General features: G+C 40.1%; 1 protein-coding gene and 1 long non-coding RNA gene across 2 annotated transcripts in view; one reads left to right on the top strand and one right to left on the bottom strand.

The window, feature by feature from the left end:
* The window catches only part of LOC133544278 (uncharacterized), a 63,032-nt gene that overhangs the window by 29,039 nt on the left and 15,531 nt on the right, over positions 1 to 18,462 (top strand). The gene's annotated exons all lie outside the window — the stretch shown is intronic.
* Positions 1 to 18,462, bottom strand: part of necab3 (N-terminal EF-hand calcium binding protein 3) — a 94,071-nt gene that overhangs the window by 24,712 nt on the left and 50,897 nt on the right. Inside the window, exons 3-6 of the mRNA XM_061889440.1 lie at positions 12,268 to 12,376; positions 5,741 to 5,766; positions 2,608 to 2,705; positions 131 to 267 (exon numbers count right to left, since the gene is read on the bottom strand). Coding sequence (XP_061745424.1) covers positions 131 to 267; positions 2,608 to 2,705; positions 5,741 to 5,766; positions 12,268 to 12,376 — 370 coding nt within the window. The remainder of the gene's footprint in view (positions 1 to 130; positions 268 to 2,607; positions 2,706 to 5,740; positions 5,767 to 12,267; positions 12,377 to 18,462) is intronic.

Genomic DNA, 18,462 nt, shown 5'->3' on the forward strand with positions numbered 1-18,462 from the left:
TTGCGATGTTCTCTACTAAATCCTTTCAGCAAATATGGCAAATGATCAAGTATGAGACATAGGATGGACCTGCTATCCCCGTTTGAATAAGAAAATCTAATTTCAGTAGGCCTTTAATGCTAGCACTGACTTCAAGGGGCTGCTCTCCTCATCCACGGCCTCCATGGCGCACTGCAGCGACCTCTGCAGGTACAGGAGCTGACTGGACGTCTCTCGCAGCAGGAAGCGGGTCACAAACTGGTCTAGAACACTTGAGTCCTGGTACTCCTGCCATCAACACACAGTGACAGCAGGAACATCGTGAATAGCACAAAGTAAAAATTAACATTTCAATCTCTCAGCACATTAATGATTCTTAAAAGTATGATTTTTTTTAACGGGTGCCATAATTGCTGCTCCTGTCCCTCAACGTGATTGCACCCTCTGCATGGAGTCCTGGTGACACGTTGTGCTAATGGAGCAACAGCGCGGCAGCTCCTTGTCAAAACTCAACACCCGAGCGGTCGGCAGCGAACCGCATCTGCTAAGCATGCAATATTTGTAACCCTCGGAGGACTTTCAGGCTGCTTTTAAAGAGGAGGTGGAAGCTGGTGAGCTAATTAAGGGCACACATACTCTCCTTACGCTTCTCTCTGCTAATGAGCACGCCAGGTTGTAAGCTTGAACCTGCCGTAAAGTAATTGTGCAATATTGTTGCTGGCTTTTCTTTTATTTAGGTATTCATTGCAAACATATTTTTTTAAAAACTACGAGAGCAAATTATTATCAGAGCAATAATTATCCTAGCATTATTAGGTTAAAACACACGGTCATATAATATAAAGAAACATATATGTATATATACAGTGGGGCAAAAAAGTATTTAGTCACCCACCGATTGTGCAAGTTCTCCCACTTAAAATGATGACAGAGGTCTGTAATTTTCATCATAGGTACACTTCAACTGTGAGAGACAGAATGTGGAAAAAAAAATCTAGGAATTCACATTGTAGGGAATTTTAAAGAATTTATTTGTAAATTATGGTGGAAAATAAGTATTTGGTCAACCATTCAAAGCTCTCACTGACGGAAGGAGGTTTTGGCTCAAAATCTCACGATAAATGGCCCCATTCATTCTTTCCTTAACACGGATCAATCGTCCTGTCCCTTTAGCAGAAAAACAGCCCCAAAGCATGATGTTTCCACCCCCATGCTTCACAGTAGGTATGGTGTTCTTGGGATGCAACTCAGTATTCTTCTTTCTCCAAACACGACGAGTTGAGTTTATACCAAAAAGTTCTATTTTGGTTTCATCTGACCACATGACATTCTCCCAATCCTCTGCTGTATCATCCATGTATCCATTTTGGTATAAACTCAACTCGTCGTGTTTGGAGGAAGAAGAATACTGAGTTGCATCCCAAGAACACCATACCTACTGTGAAGCATGGGGGTGGAAACATCATGCTTTGGGGCTGTTTTTCTGCTAAGGGGATAGGACGATTGATCCGTGTTAAGGAAAGAATGAATGGGGCCATGTATCGTGAGATTTTGAGCCGAAACCTCCTTTCATCAGTGAAACCTTTGAATGGTTGACCAAATACTTATTTTCCACAATAATCTACAAATAAATTCTTTAAAATTCCTACAATGTGAATTGCTGGATTTTTCTTTTCACATTCTGTCTCTCACAGTTGATGAAAATTACAGACCTCTGTCATAATTTTAAGTGGGAGAACTTGCACAATCGGTGGCTGACTAAATACGTTTTTGCCCATACTCTATGTGTGTATATATGTATATATGTATGTATATACATATTTTATATATATGTATATTGAATAAAATATTATCACAACATTCCTATTTTTCATTAGTTTAGTCAAAAGATCTAAAACTTTACTATATACGCAAAAGGCTTATTCCTCTCAAAAACTGTTCACAAATCTGTTTAAATCTGTGTTAGTGAGCATTTCTTCTTCGCCAAGATAATCCATCCATAAACATGATTATTGCACAGGTATACCTTCGGCTGTCCACAATAGAAGGTCACTCTAAAATTTGCAGTTTTATGACAAAGACAATGGCACAGATGTCGCAAGTTTTGTGGGAGCGTGCAGTTGGAATGCTGACTGCAGGAATGTTCACCAGAGCTGTTGCTAGCAGTTGATGTGGTTGTCATCATTTTTTGTTTAAAAACTTTTTTTTTGTGATACTTTCTGCAAACTGCAGAAAAGTTTAACAATTTTTTAAACAATTTTAACAATAATTTAATCAAACAGCATTTCACATATTAAAACAAATTACATGATGGATACAGCTGAATTGTACAAGTTTACATACACAATTTTCATATTTTTTTAATCAATGATCTTGGAGTTGTTTAAAAATGACATTTTTCAACTTATCTAAATATGTAGGGTTCACCCTTTTGGGGCTTCACTGAGTTCCTTCGACTTTAAAATGCTATCCATCCAATGAGTGCGGCCAAACAAATCATGTTATGCCGCCAATGACACAGCTGCAGTCAGTCTTGGTGAAAAAAGATAAGTGAATAAAGTTTGGCTTTGTCAAGGTAGGAGACATTGGTGTTAAACTGAGCTAGACCCAGAAGGAGGGAAATCTTACCTCTTTGGTTTTATACATGGCCTTTAAAATGGCCACATTCAGCTTCTCAAGAGCTGAGAGGACATTCAGATATTCCCCGAGGTGCTGAGAAAAAAAATCTGGGACAGGAAGGCGAGTTGTTAGTCACACAATGTCAGGAAAATTACCTCTTTTTCCATCAGCCGGCTGTCATGACACACTCAAAAAGTCAGCGGGGGCTCCTAATTCATTTAAAATGGACACAACATTAGGAACAACTGCTAAGGGGACAACGCTTCGCAAAATCCAGATCTTATCAAGTTTTGTAGGGACGGGGTTTTGTTCAGTGTACATTAGGAGTGTAACGGTAAGTACCTCGGTTTGGAGGTCACGGTTCGGTTCATTTTCGGTACAGTAAGGAAACAACAAACCATAAATTTGTTGGTTATTTATGAACCAAATTTGTAAACAATGGCATGACATACATACATATGCACACAGAGTCCATTGCCAGGGTTAATGTGGTCAACATATATCATGGGTGTCAAACTCTGGCCCGCAGGCCAAATTTGGCCCACCGTGTAATTTCATTTGGCCCTTGAGGCAATAACAAATTAACATTAGAGCTGACCCGCCAGGACTATACAGCGGCAGTGCCGCCGTAACACCGCATTCACCGCTTATACTCATACTTGCAAACCCTCCTGATTTTCCCGAGAGACTACCGAAGTTCAGTGCCCCTACCGAAAATCTTCCGGGGCAACCATTCTCCCAAATTTCTCCCCGAACAACAATATTGGGGTTGTGCCTTAAAGACACTGCCTTTAGCGTCGCTACGTCCGCTTTTCCTCTATACATAGAGCGTGCTGGCCAAGTCACATAATATATGCGGCTTGTACACACACACACACACACACAAGTGAATTCAAGGCATATTTGATCAACAGCCATACAGGTCACACTAAGGGGTGGCTGTATAAACAACTTTAACACTGTTACAAATATGCGCCACACTGTGAAGCCACACCAAACAAGAATGACAAACACAATTCGGGAGAACAACCGCACCGAAACACATGAACACAACAGAACAAATACCCAGAACCCCTTGCAGCACTAACTCTCCCGGGACGCTACAATATCCACCCCTGCTACCACCAAACCTTGCCATCTCATTATTTTATTTTCAAATTTATTATCTAGTGGAAAAAGTTAATGTTGATATTTACATTAAAAGGCTGCAAATAGAAAAGAGGCATTACATTTTTTATTTAAATTTTATTTCTGAGATGTTTTTTCGTTTGTTTTTTGAAAGTTGATTTTGCACTATTAGGTTATATAAGTGTTCCATCCATCCATCCATCCATTTTCTACCGCTTATTCCCTTTCGGGGTCGCGGGGGGCACTGGCGCCTATCTCAGCTACAATCGGGCGGAAGGCGGGGTACACCCAGGACAAGTCGCCACATCATGTTGTCTAAGCAAATCAGTATAGCAAACTGAGCAATAATTAACGTTCTATTCATTCACTTTCTCTTGTTACTTCAAGGCTTGAATGTTTGATTCTTTCATTATTGTTATTTTACTTTCAAATGTATTATTGGCCTGTGGAAAAAGTTTATTTTGATATTTACCTCAGAAGGCTGCAAATCGAAAAGAGGCATTCAATTTTTATTTACATTTTATTTGAAATGCCATTGATATTTTTTAAATATTGTTATTATTATTTGAAACTGGATTTTGCATGTCACTATAAAGTTATATAAGCCTTGCTTGTTCAGTATTCAATGCAAAACTTGTTTGGGTCCCTATTAAAAGGTTAATTTGTTCAACCTCGGCCTTTGTTCAGTTTTAAATTTTGGCCCGCTCTGTATTTTAGTTTGACACCCTTGACATATATAAAATAAAAACTAAATAAGATAAGGCTTGGAATGGTTTCTTAACAACAACCTTTCTACATATAAAGTGCTTTTTTGATTGATTGATTGATTGATTGATTGATTGATTGATTGAGGCTTTTTCAAATTGTTTAAGTCGGGGTCCACGTTAATCCACATTAAACTGCCTCAAGTTGTTGCTCAAAACTTTTCTTCCACCTATAAAAAGTGCAACAGTGAACAGTTTCAAGTCAAATCACCCTCAGATAAACTTTTCTTCCCCCTTCCAGCCTGGCTAACTTGGAAGTAAGAGGATATATGGACTCATTGTTCTTCCACCATAGAAGTGGGTCAAAATCTAGTTTTTAATGCAACATGGACTTAAATCTGCTGCTATAAAAACATTTGTTATTGCTTTAGCCCTGCCTGACTCGTTGAGGAGAGGCTGCTTGAATGCGGTGGTGAGGCTTCAAATGGGTTAGCATGTGTTATGAGAGTAGCGTATGTGTGTGTGTGGCCCTTTAATATGTGACAGCATGTGAGGTGAATGTGTGGGAGAGCGAGGTGAGGGGCCGGTAGCGTGAATGCGGGAAGTTGGCTAGTGTTTTGTTGGATTGGCTCTGTGCAAGACCTCAATAAAGCCACGATTTGCAACTAATCGCCGGACTCTTCATTTACCCTGGAGTCCGGAGCTGTGGAGACCCACTGCCGGGTAGAGTGAAGGGTGTTGCCCCCGTGAATATATCAGCCCTGGAGGAGTGTCCCCCCTGCGCTCCTCGACTACGGTCTGGGAGCCGGAAGCAGGAAAGGTGCAACACGTTTGAACAATGTCGGCAAACATCCGTCCACCGTTGTTGTACCGCGCAGCCAAAGTGTTCCCAAACGGGAGATCTTAATGAGGCAGGAGGGTCTTCCAGCTCTGGCTTTTACATGTTGTCCAAATATTTAGTTAATATTTGGAAAAGTTGGGTCCGGAGGTTTTAGGCCAACTCGCCCATGTCTTGGCTATGATACAAACATTGTCCAAATGAATACCAAGGGATTAGTATTGTATAATTTGTTTAGGTAGTATTGTTGCAATTGTCTAAGTGTACCTAATGCTGTAGTGGCTGGGATGTAAGCTACAAGGGTAGAACCCGATACACCCAACATCTGTTTGACGTCAAATGGACGCGTTCCCCTTCCGCTTCGAGAAATAATGCCGTCGTTTTTATTCTGGTTACGACATAGTTACAAGCCTCCCCCCTATTTAATCCTGCTGTGGGGCGAACGGTGGTGATGGACGAGCGTTTTACTAACCTGATAGCTTGTCAGTGTCCAGATTGCTGCAGGGATAGACAGAGAAGATCGGGTAAAGCAGGGGTCAGCAACCTTTTTGAAACCAAGAGCTACTTCTTGGGTACTGATTAATGCAAAGGGATACCAGTTTGATACACACTTAAATAAATGGCCAGAAATAGCCAATTTGCTCAATTTACCTTTAATAAATAAATCTATATATGTAAAAAAAAAAGGGTATTTTTGTCAGTCATTCCGTCGTACATTTTTTTTCCTTTTACGGAAGGTTTTTTGTAGAGAATAAATAATGAAAAAAACACTTAATAGAATGGTTTAAAAGAGGAGAAAACACGAAAAAAATTAAAATAAAATTTTTAAACATAGTTTATCTTCAATTTCGACTCTTTAAAATTCAAAATTCAACCGAAGAAAATTAATAGAAAAACTAGCTAATTCGAATTGTTTTGAAAAAAATATATATTTTTTTTTAATGGAACATCATTAGTAATTTTTCCTGATAAAGATACATTTTAGAATTTTGATGACATGTTTTAAATCTGTTAAAATCCAATCCGCACTTTTTTATAATATATAACAATTAGGAACAAGCTATATTTCTAACAAAGACAAATCATTATTTCTTCTCGATTTTCCAGAACAAAAATTTTAAAATACATTCAAAAGACTTTGAAATAAGATTTAAATTTGATTGTACAGATTTTCTAGATTTGCCGTGATAATTTTTTTGAATTTTAATCATAATAAGTTTGAAGAAATATTTCACAAATACACTTTGTCGAAAAAACAGAAGCTAAAATGAAGAATTAAATTAAAATGTATTTATTATTCTTTACAATAAAAAAATAAAAAATACTTGAACATTGATTTAAATTCTCAGGAAAGAAGAGGAAGGAATTTAAAAGGTATATATGTGTTTAAAAATCCTAAAATCATTTTAAGGTTATTTTTTCTCTAAAATTGTCTTTCTGAAAGTTATAAGAAGCAAAGTAAAAAAATAAATGAATTTATTTAAACATGTGAAGACCAAGTCTTTAAAATATTTTCTTGGATTTTCAATTTCTATTTGAGTTTTGTCTTTCTTAGAATTAAAATGTCGAGTATTAAAAATAGAGGCAGCTCACTGGTAAGTGCTGCTATTTGAGCTATTTTTAGAACAGGCCAGCGGGCTACTCATCTGGTCCTTACGGGCTACCTGGTGCCCGCGGGCACCTTGTTGGTGACCCCTGGGGTAAAGCAACAGCATGCATTTAAATGAATTCCTCAAGATTCTGCTTGGTTGGTTGGTTGGTGATTTGGACAATATTAACAGTTCAGAGCGCAACATGGAGAAAAAATGGTATCCGTGATAACTTTTTTTGGTCATTGGTTTGTTCAGAAAGAGAGGGCATATAGATAGTTAGAGTGACTACTAAACAGATCTGGAACTGAACTTACTGCTGTGTTGAGCCGGATATAAGACGGCCCCTTGTCATATAACAAACATTATATCTCTTCTGTATTGATAGTTTATATATTTTTTTTCCTCTGTGGTCACTGGCGTGTGTGAGTGACAGGACAAAAAGCTCTGACTTGCTTAGCCACTACGAATAAATCTTTACGCCATAAATATGAGACAACTTTTCTTTTTCAGAGTATTTTTCTATGGAAAAAAATCAAAGTCTCACACGGTTTTTGAGTCATTATAGTATAATAACAAAATAAGGTTTGGCTTTAAAACAAGAAATAAAAAACTGTTGAATCTGTTTATTTATTTTGTATATCAAATCAATTAATATTACATATTTGAATTACTTTTGTAAATGTACTCAAACTAGTGACACTTTCTTTTTTATTAACTTTTTATATATATATATATATATATGTATATATTTTTAATTTTCTGCATGAAGCCCTGTTTTGTACAAATAGAAATGTTCTGAACAAAATACATTTTCTTGGAATGAACCTTTTAGAACAGGGGCCGAGAACCTTTTTGGCTGAGGGAGCCATTTAAGCCAAATATTTTAAAATGTATTTCCGTGAGAGCTATATAATATTTTTAAACACTGAATACAACTAAATGTCTGTATTTTTAAGTCAAACCAACATTTATAGACTATCCATCCATCCATCCATTTTTTACCGCTTATTATAATATGTCACAAACTCGCATGGCAGCAGTAGTGGCGACCCCAAGAAGCAGGAACCAGGAGAGCGAAACGCAGGTAAGATGCTTTTAAAGGGGAACATTATCACAATTTCTGAAGGGTTAAAACCAATAAAAATCAGTTCCCAGTGGCTTATTTTATTTTTCGAAGTTTTTCTCAAAATTTTACCCATTATGCAATATCCCGAAAAACGGCTTCAAAGTGCCTGATTTTCACGAACGGTATATCCACCCGTCTATTGTCCTGTGACGTCACAGCGTGAAACCACCAGAAACAAACATGGCGGATAGCACAGAAAGGTATAGCGATACTAGCTCGGATTCAGACTCGGATTTCAGCGGCGTAAGCGATTCAACAGATTACGCATGTATTGAAACGGATGGTTGGAGTGTGGAGGCTGGTAGCGAAAATGAAATTGAAGAAGAAACTGTTGCTATTGAGCCATATCGCTTTGAACCGTATACACGCGAAATCGACGAAAACGACACGACAGACAGCGGCAGGGGAGGATTCGAGGACGAATTCAGCGATCGCCTTCTAACCAACGATTGGTATGTGTTTGTTTGGCATTAAAGGAAACTAACAAGTATGAACTAGGTTTACATTCTTTGTAATTTATTTGCTTAGGTTTTCTGCATATTTTTGTGGGATGATCTGATGTTGAAAACTGGGCTCTGGGTGAGATCCGCAATGTACGATTATCGGGTTGACTTTATTTTCCATTGTCTCTTATCACATTAGACACAAAATACTGCATTACACAAGACTACCCGAATGTACTCGAATGATTGAAAAAAGGTTCAGTTGTGGTCTATTTTCCAATATTGCAGATTTCGTTGACTTTATCGTTGGAAATGCATCTGCTTTGAGTGTCGCAGGATATCCACACATTCTTGCCATCTCTGTCGTAGCATAGCTGTCGTCGGCAAAGTGTGCGGAACAAACGAGGGACCATTTCGTCGGCTTTCCCCACACCCCCGTATTTTGAACAAATTTCGTCCAATTTCTTGCCACTTTTGCATCTTTTGGCCACTGGTGCAACTTGAATCCGTCTCTGTTCGTGTTGTTACTCCCTCCGACAATACACCGACAAGGCATAATGTCTCCAAGGTATGGGAAAACAGTCAAAAAAATGTAAAATAACAGAGCTGATTTGACTTGGTGCGTGTAATGAGATTGAGAAAAAGGCGGATTGATTCACGGGTCAAACGTCATCGCTCAACAGGCTACCCATTGAAAGGCGTTTAAATCGCCAAATTCACCCATTTAAAAATCGGAAATCGGTTAAAAAAACATATGGTCTTTTTTCTGCAACATCAAAGTATATATTGACACTTACTTAGGTCTGGTGATAATGTTCCCCTTTAATATCATCAACAGAGGAGAATGAAGCAGTCTTGCATGTACAGTTCTAAACAACAGTCAATCTTTGAGCTCTGAGGAGCGTGTGAGACAAGCATAAATAGAAACATGCTGATTGGTAGCAGGTGTGGTAAAAAAAACAGCGCCCAGTGGGACCAGCAGGAAATGGAAACAAAATAAGAGCACTGATGGGAAGTAAATACAAAACAAAGAAGCACAAACAGAAATTAAGTGACAGATCGTCACATAATAAGTGTCACGTTGTTGGCGCATTGTGATGCGTGTGGAGTCACCCCAAGATGCACGAGGACCAGACAGGCAGGAATAGCAGGAAGGACTTGATTTAATATATAAAAAAATAAAAGGACACTGATACAAAAGGCAAAATAAAGCGCGTGCCTACGCACGGGAAGCTAAAGCTAAACTTAGCATGAGACAAAGTCCAAAAAGTGACGTGCCGAGCGCACGCGAAGCTAAGACGAGACTTAGCACATGTAAAGTAAAATAGACTCCTTTTTTAGACCAGTTGATCTGCCGTTTCTTTTCTTTTTCTCCTATGTCCTACTCTCCCTTGTGGAGGGGGTCCGGTACGATCCGGTGTCCATGGATGACGTACTGGCTGTCCAGAGTCGGGACCCAGGATGGACCGCTCGTCCAGAGTCGGGACCCAGTATGGACCGCTTGCTGCTGCTGATCCGCCTCCGCTTGGGATGGTTTCCTGCTGGCTCCGCGGTGAACGGGACTCTCGCTGCTGTGTTGGATCCATTATGGATTGAACTTTCACAGTATCATGTTAGACCCGCTCGACATCCATTGCTTTCGTCCTCTCCAAGGTTCTCATAGTCATCATTGTCACCGACGTCCCACTGGGTGTGAGTTTTCCTTGCCCTTATGTGGGCCTACCGAGGATGTCGTAGTGGTTTGTGCAGCCCTTTGAGACACTAGTGATTTAGGGCTATATAAGTAAACATTGATTGATTGATTGATAAAGACATAAGGGATAATACCAACGTGAGAGTCGCGTGAAGCAAACAACGGACCAAGACCGAAGGCAGGCTTAAATACAGAAACAATAATCATAACACAGGTGCGCCTAACAAACAAGAGCAGGTGGGACAAACGAGAAACCATGGAAACAAGATAAAACAGGAAGTGCAAAAACAAAGAACAGGAAGAGTCCAAAACGATCGACAAAACACAAAAGGGTGTTAAGATCCGCACTCTGCTCTTCCCATATTATGGTTTATTGTTGCATTTTTATCACTCCGTCGTTGTACCCTCATACTTCCTGTTTAGTCATTACCATGGTTACTCATCAGTTCACCTGCTGCTCACGGCCCCGCACACCTGCTACAGATAATCACTGTCACTTTATAAGCCGTCCTCTTTTGTTTGTTCAGCCCGGGTTCATGATTTGCTTTTCACGCAACGAGTTACGCCTGCAATACTCTCATGTATGTATATTCTCGCTAAGCTTTTCACGCTAGCCATTGTTAATTCCAGTTCTCATGCTGAAGGTTTTATTTTCTCTTTTAGTTTGTATTTTTGTATCACCTCGTTCTCATACTAGCGTCTTTGGTTTCCTTTTGTTGGCTCCAGTGTTTTGTTTCTTAGATCCTTGTTGTAGGATAAATCTGTTAAAACTTACCTTTGACTACTGTAACGTATTATTTTCGGGTCTCCCCATGTCTAGCATTAAAAGATTACAGTTGGTACAAAATGCGGCTGCTAGACTTTTGACAAGAACAAGAAAGTTTGATCATATTACGCCTGTACTGGCTCACCTGCACTGGCTTCCTGTGCACTTAAGATGTGACTTTAAGGTTTTACTACTTACGTATAAAATACTACACGGTCTAGCTCTATCCTATCTTGCCGATTGTATTGTACCATATGTCCCGGCAAGAAATCTGCGTTCAAAGGACTCCGGCTTATTAGTGATTCCCAAAGCCCAAAAAAAGTCTGCGGGCTATAGGGCGTTTTCCGTTCGGGCTCCAGTACTCTGGAATGCCCTCCCGGTAACAGTTCGAGATGCCACCTCAGTAGAAGCATTTAAGTCTCACCTTAAAACTCATTTGTATACTCTAGCCTTTAAATAGACTCCCTTTTTAGACCAGTTGATCTGCCGTTTCTTTTCTTTTTCTTCTATGTCCCACTCTCCCTTGTGGAGGGGGTCCGGTCCGATCCGGTGGCCATGTACTGCTTGCCTGTGTATCGGCTGGGGACATCTCTGCGCTGCTGATCCGCCTCCGCTTGGGATGGTTTCCTGCTGGCTCCGCTGTGAACGGGACTCTCGCTGCTGTGTTTGATCCGCTTTGGACTGGACTCTCGCGACTGTGTTGGATCCATTATGGATTGAACTTTCACAGTATCATGTTAGACCCGCTCGACATCCATTGCTTTCCTCCTCTCCAAGGTTCTCATAGTCATCATTGTCACCGACGTCCCACTGGGTGTGAGTTTTCCTTGCCCTTATGTGGGCCTACCGAGGATGTCGTAGTGGTTTGTGCAGCCCTTTGAGACACTAGTGATTTAGGGCTATATAAGTAAACATTGATTGATTGATGATTGACTGTGTTCAATTTTGGACGCATCCTCGAGGGAATCGAACCCGGTACCACGATGCCGAACAGACGTAACAAAGGGCTCAGAAACCAAAACCATATGTGACCCGGGCGGCGGACAGCAACAATAAGTATGTTATTCTTTTTCATAACCGATGAGAAATAAAATACTTCTTACCATTAATGCGACTTCTCGAACAGGTGCAGTAGAAACAGATGGATGGATTAAAATGTATAATTTGAACGTTATTTGTAACACTGTGATTACAAGTGGAATTATTCATTATTTATCCTGTTAAGCAATGTCAGCAAAGATTTATCCAAGAGCCAGATGCAGTCATCAAAAGAGCCACATCTGGCTCCCGAGCCATAGGTTCCCTACCCCTGTTTTAGAATGCATGTAGTGCATTAAAAACACGTTTTATCAACTCGATGGACGTTATGTTTAACTCACTTATTCTGTCTTCCGTCAATGGAGAAGAAAAGCTCCTGCAGCTGCACCGTGGTTAGGACACCGTCGGCGAAGTAAGCGTTGAACTCTTTGAAGGACAGCTTGCCGTCGTCTGACAACACAAAGCAAACGCACAAGGCCACATTTTTTGAAAACCGTTGTCCAGTCTTCAATGGTTAATGGTCAACTTTTATAACGCTTTTCTACTTTCAAGGTACTCAAAGCACTTTGACACTACGTGTTAGCACATTCAGAGGCTTATGACGCAGTATCAGGATCCACACAGGCTGCAGTACATTGCTCAAGCATGCTTCGACATGGTCACAGTTTATTTAAAAATAAAAACACTACATGGTCATCAACTCTGTGAGCAATCCAACTCTACTCTATTTAACTTGCCAGCTTCACGTCGCAAGCAAACAATTTTTTTTGAAGGGTGCACACTAGGGATGTAACAATATGAAAATTCAATATCATGATTATGGTGACCAAAATTACCATGGTTGTATACAAACACTGGATTATTTCGACCAAGTAATTTAAATAAATATTGTATATTACCTAGGGGTGTAACGGTACACAAAAATTTCGGTTCGGTACGTACTTCGGTTTAGAAGTCACGGTTCGGTTCATTTTCAGTACAGTAAGAAAACAACAAAATATACATTTTTGGGTTATTTATTTACCAAATTTGTAAACAACGGCTTTATCCTTTTAACACTGGGAACACTATAATAATTCTCCCCACGTTAATCGACATTAAAATGCCTCAAGTTGTTGCTTTGATTAAATAAAATGACTAAACCTTTCTTCAACATATAAAAAGTGCAACATTAAACAGTTTCAAGTCAACTCATCATGCTTAATTTATTACAGCATTTGGGAAGCCTGTAGTTGACTTTTATTATGTAAATGTTATATTTTTGTCAACGTGTGAGAGCAGGGACCCTGCCATTCAAAACTAGGCTGCTACATTACTAATGATTAATGTAACTATTGCTGAAAAAATAGTACAATAGCAATAGGAGAGACTATTCATCCCTGAACACCATGGAGTTCATGTCAGTTCATGTGAAATAACAGACAGACAGGGCTTTGCTGCCCCTAAAACACACACACACACACACACACACACACACACACACACACACACACACACACACACACACACACACACACACACACACACACACACACACACAGAAAAATGAGCTAGCGTCACGCGAAAAGCTAATAAGCCTTCACCTCAAGCCAGAACTGCGAGCGAGCTGTGATGCTAGTAGTAGTTGTGACTGGGAAGTGTTTTTTATAATTTGGGGGGAGTACGATGTCCGCTGCTAAACACATTTCTGCTCGACGCTGAAGCATTGACAACATGCGTTCTGAATACGCACTGCTGATTGGCTGTTACATCGCTCTGAATACGCCCTGCTGATTGGGTTTGTATGTAACCAATCAGATGGTTGTGTGGGCGGGACAATGATGGGTGCTCAGACAGAGGCAGAAAGCAGAGCAGCTTGTTAAGACTTTAGGTTACAAACTCGTTCAATACATCTCCGAACCGGACCGAAACCCCCATACCGAAACGGTTCAATACAAATACACGTACCGTTACACCCCAAATATTACCCTATTTAGAGTTTAGACTCTTATTAATCTACTTGTTAATTTCCTGTTAATAGCTGCAATCTTTCTGCGGTAACGTTGATTTCATCTACATTTCTTAAACTTTACTAAGCACTTATTTCTTGGTGTTATTTAAAGCTATCTTAGCCATTCATGGCAGCCACTCAAGGAGCCCAAAGGCTGTTCGTCGCAATGCATGGTTTTGTCAGGGCTGTGGGAACACAGACTGCGGCGATTTCTGTACTAAATCGCAAGATGGATCACATCATGGAGAAGCTTGCTGAAAAGGAGAATTGAATTGAATTTGAGAGCACCCAGCATGGACGAATAGAACAGACAAGTCATTGTTTTTTGTCTGCTCGCGGAAAACAAACATCTTAATCTACGATTTGACTCCCTCGAACGGCAGGCTGTTCTAAAAACACCCCCGAGGACACCTCAATGATAAACGCTTTTGACCTCCCTTCCTCCTCAACGACACCTAGAGTCGAACTTTTGCAGATTGGCCTCAGTCTAAATAACATTACATCATCACACCCAAGACATTTGGGCATACACGCACCCACCTCCCCACCCCCCCACACCTTCATCACCACTTTTTTCCCTCGGGTGATGGTCGGATGGCAGCGCTTCAAAGCAGCAGTCGCCTTCCAGGGCCCCAACTCCCCGCCCCCTCTATTGTGAGTTTGTCGTGATTAAATGTAACGTGTTTATGTGTGCATTGCACGGAGGTTTTTTCCCACTCCAGACTAGGCCCCCCTTAGAAGCCCAGTCTAGATTGTATTTTTTTACTCATCTTCTTCCCCAGCGTTTTACACATACATTATTTTTTGATTGAAGATGACTGATGACGAGCAACCAGGTGTCAGACGTCCGTGGTCCTACAATAAGTCTAACTCATTTTAGTTACAGTATAGTTTATACTTAAGCGTGTTTGTCTGCCAACACGAGAACCGGTGCATTCATCTGTTTTGAACGTTATGTCAGTCCCACCTTCTTTTGTTATTTCACCGTGATTCTACAAACTCAGTTTCCATATGAGTTGGGAAATTGTGTTGGATGTAAATATAAAGAGAATACAAATCCTTTTCAACCCATATTCAATTGAATGCACTACAAAGACAAGATTTTTAAAGTTCAAACTCAAACTTTTTTTTTTTTTTTTGCAAATAATAATTAACTTAGAATTTCATGGCGGCAACACGTGCCAAAGTAGTTGGGAAAGGGCATGTTCACCACTGTGTTACATCACCTTTTCTTTTAACAACACTCAACAAATGTTTGGGAACTGAGGAAGCTAATTGTTGAAGCTTTGAAAGTGGAATTCTATCCTGTTCTTGTTTTATGTAGAGCTTGAGTCGTTCAACAGTCCGGGGTCTCCGCTGTCTCTTTTTTTACGAAGCCACGCTGTTGTAACACGTGCTGAATGTGGCTTGGCATTGTCTTGCTGAAATAAGCAGGGGCGTCCATGAAAAAGACGGCGCTTAAATGGCAGCATACGTTGTTCCAAAACCTGTATGTACCTTTCAGCATTAACGGTGTCTTCACAGATGTGTAAGTTACCCATGCCTTGGGCACTAATGCACCCCCATACCATCACAGATGCAGGCTTTTGAACTTTGCGTCGATAACAGTCTGGATGGTTCGCTTCCCCTTTGGTCCGGATGACACGATGTCGAATATTTCCAAAAACAATTTGAAATGTGGACTCGTCAGACCACAGAACACTTTTCCTCTGAGATGATCTCGGGCCCAAAACGCCGGCGGTGTTTCTGGATGTTGTTGATAAATGGATTTCGCTTTGCATAGTTGAGCTTTAACTTGCACTTACAGATGTAGCGACGAAATGTGTTTAGTGACAGTGGTTTTCTGAAGTGTTCCTGAGCCCATGTGGTGATATCCTTTCGAGATTGATGTCTGTTTGTGATACAGTGCCGTCTGAGGGATCGAAGGTCACGGTCATTCAATGTTGGTTTCCGGCCATGCCGCTTACGTGTAGTGATTTGTCCAGATTCTCTGAACCTTTTGATGATATTACGGACCGTAGATGTTGAAATCCCTAAACGTCTTGCAATTGCACTTTGAGAAACGTTCTTAAATTGTTTGACTATTTGCTCACGCAGTTGTGGACAAAGGGGTGTACCTTGCCCCATCCTTTCTTGTGAAAGACTGAGCATTTTTTGGGAAGCTGTTTTTATACCCAATCATGGCACCCACCTGTTCCCAATTAGCCTGCACACCTGTGGGATGTGCCAAATAAGTGTTTGATGAGCATTCCTCGACTTTATCAGTATTTATTGCCACCTTTCCCAACTTCTTTGTCACGTGTTGCTGGCATCAAATTCTAAAGTTATTGAGTATTTGCAAAAAAAAAAAAAAATGTTTATCAGTTTGAACATCAAATATGTTGTCTTTGTAGCACATTCAACTGAATATGGGTTGTAAATGATTTGCAAATTATTGTATTCCGTTTATATTTAGATCTAACACAACTTCCCAACTCATATGGAAACGGGGTTCGTAGAATATCTACAGTAGCCCTGCCGGATTGGATCAGGACCCTGTCTGCCCTAATAACGAGCCTGTCTCAAAGTTCCACTCGGCTGATTCGGCCAGGCAGAAGACTCAAGGGCGAGCACGGACGCCATCTGTTCAGCTGGAGCCAGGCTGACAACACCATGTAATTACCTCGGCCCACAGGCAGCACCCGGGACCACTCGCAACCATTTTTAGCCCATTGTTTCCTCCAGATCAGTACATTTTATTGTGTGCCGCCTCCTCCTACTCAAGACTGTAACTACACGGTCAGCGTTGAGCATATAGGGAGAAGTCAAGTGTTTAACTGCAGCACTCACAACACTTGACAGTTGTGTGCTGGCAATGTGACCCGTGTAGGTCGCTAACCAGCAGTGGGCACTTAGTTCAAGTGCTCTTCAGTGTAGTATCTGAAGCACAGAACAATCCCTCTGCATGCATTGCCATAGCCACAAACAAGGGAGTAGGTTTGATTTTGAGATTGGTGGGGACACAAAAGTGCTCCAAGGCAGCACTCTGAAAGTTTACTTTTTTTTTTTTTTACATCAGCAATCATAATTTCACGTCATGCAGATGTTATAGGGTAAAGCAACTAAAATGAAAGCAAAGGAGACAACTTGGAAGAGTTCTCATCTTTACTCTTTAGTGTAGGGCTGTAGTGCAACTGTGCATCATACTGTCAATCAACATAGCCTACTGTCCATCAACAACATCAGAAATACATTCATGCAATACAACATTGTAAATAAACATAAATGAACTGTAATAATCCGTTCCCCAACTTGTGTTTAAATCACTCACAATGTTTCCCTTCAACTACTTTTTTCTATTGCTGCTTTTGTACTGTAAATATGTTTGTCACTAATACTCAAGAACTCCTTTGTCCCACACGCCATTAGACTGTACAACTCCTTTCTGGGTCGGGGGACGGGGGGATGCAAAACATTAACAGTGCAATACGTTTTCATAACATGGTCACTATTGCCTACTTTGTCTTGTTATATTCTTATTTTACTGTTATATTGTTATTCCCATTGTTTTTATTCTTTTTGTAATATTTCTCTATTTTGTTTCCTTTTAAACCCCCATTATTTACTTTTTACTTTTTTCTTTAAATTGATCTCAACTCTACACTGCTGCTGGAATTTTAATTTTCCTGAAGGAACTCTCCTGAAGGAATCAATAAAGTACTATCTATCTATCTATCTACTCAAATACAAGCAGATTAGTGTCCACTGGTTGTTCCTATTTGAAAGCGCCAAACACATGCCTCCGCCGGTCTGTCACAGAAATGAACTGCTGGCCAAAAATATGTTGATGCATGACAGATACATTAAGGACAATGAACATAGAGCTTGATGGTACTGTTACTGCCTGAGCAAAAAAGCTTTTACTAAATATGAATTTTACTTCATATTAATGAATTATATTTTAGCATTGTAAAATCACATGATCATCTAGTGAGGGTTTATCGTATTTCCACCACTATGGTATTTTCAAACCGTTGCTCACTTCTACACAAATACATGAAACTAAAAAATCATTTCAAAAATAAAACGAAAAGGTGAAATCCGGCGTTCTGATTGGCTGTTAACTAACCGTGGTTTAAATATTCTAAAGCCTTATCACAGCGTAGGCTATCACTCCGCCTCAGGCACGCATGACTGGTATGAATGGAAGTTGTTGTCATGTATCCATGACAACGGACTGTTGCAGTCCGTAGTAAAAGACAGCTGATGTTTTTACGATGTTAAAAAAACGGACTTAAGTAGTTGAATTCACATGTTTAAGGTTATCTTTCACCTCCGGGGAGGGTTAACAATGGTAAAGGGGACTGAGCATTGACTTTCACCTGAAAAAAAGCCAAGGAAAAGACGATGGGATGACATTAGAGGAAATGTGACCCCGGAAGTAAATGCGTCATCCCATAGCTTGTGTTTGTAAATTGTTTTTTTTTTTTTTTTTATAATACGGCGTTAAAAAAACGACTGTATTTTCATATTAAAGCGTTATATTTTTATAATATAGCATTAACAA

Source organism: Nerophis ophidion, linkage group LG02 (assembly GCF_033978795.1).
Source record: "Nerophis ophidion isolate RoL-2023_Sa linkage group LG02, RoL_Noph_v1.0, whole genome shotgun sequence".
Lineage (NCBI taxonomy): Eukaryota > Metazoa > Chordata > Actinopteri > Syngnathiformes > Syngnathidae > Nerophis > Nerophis ophidion.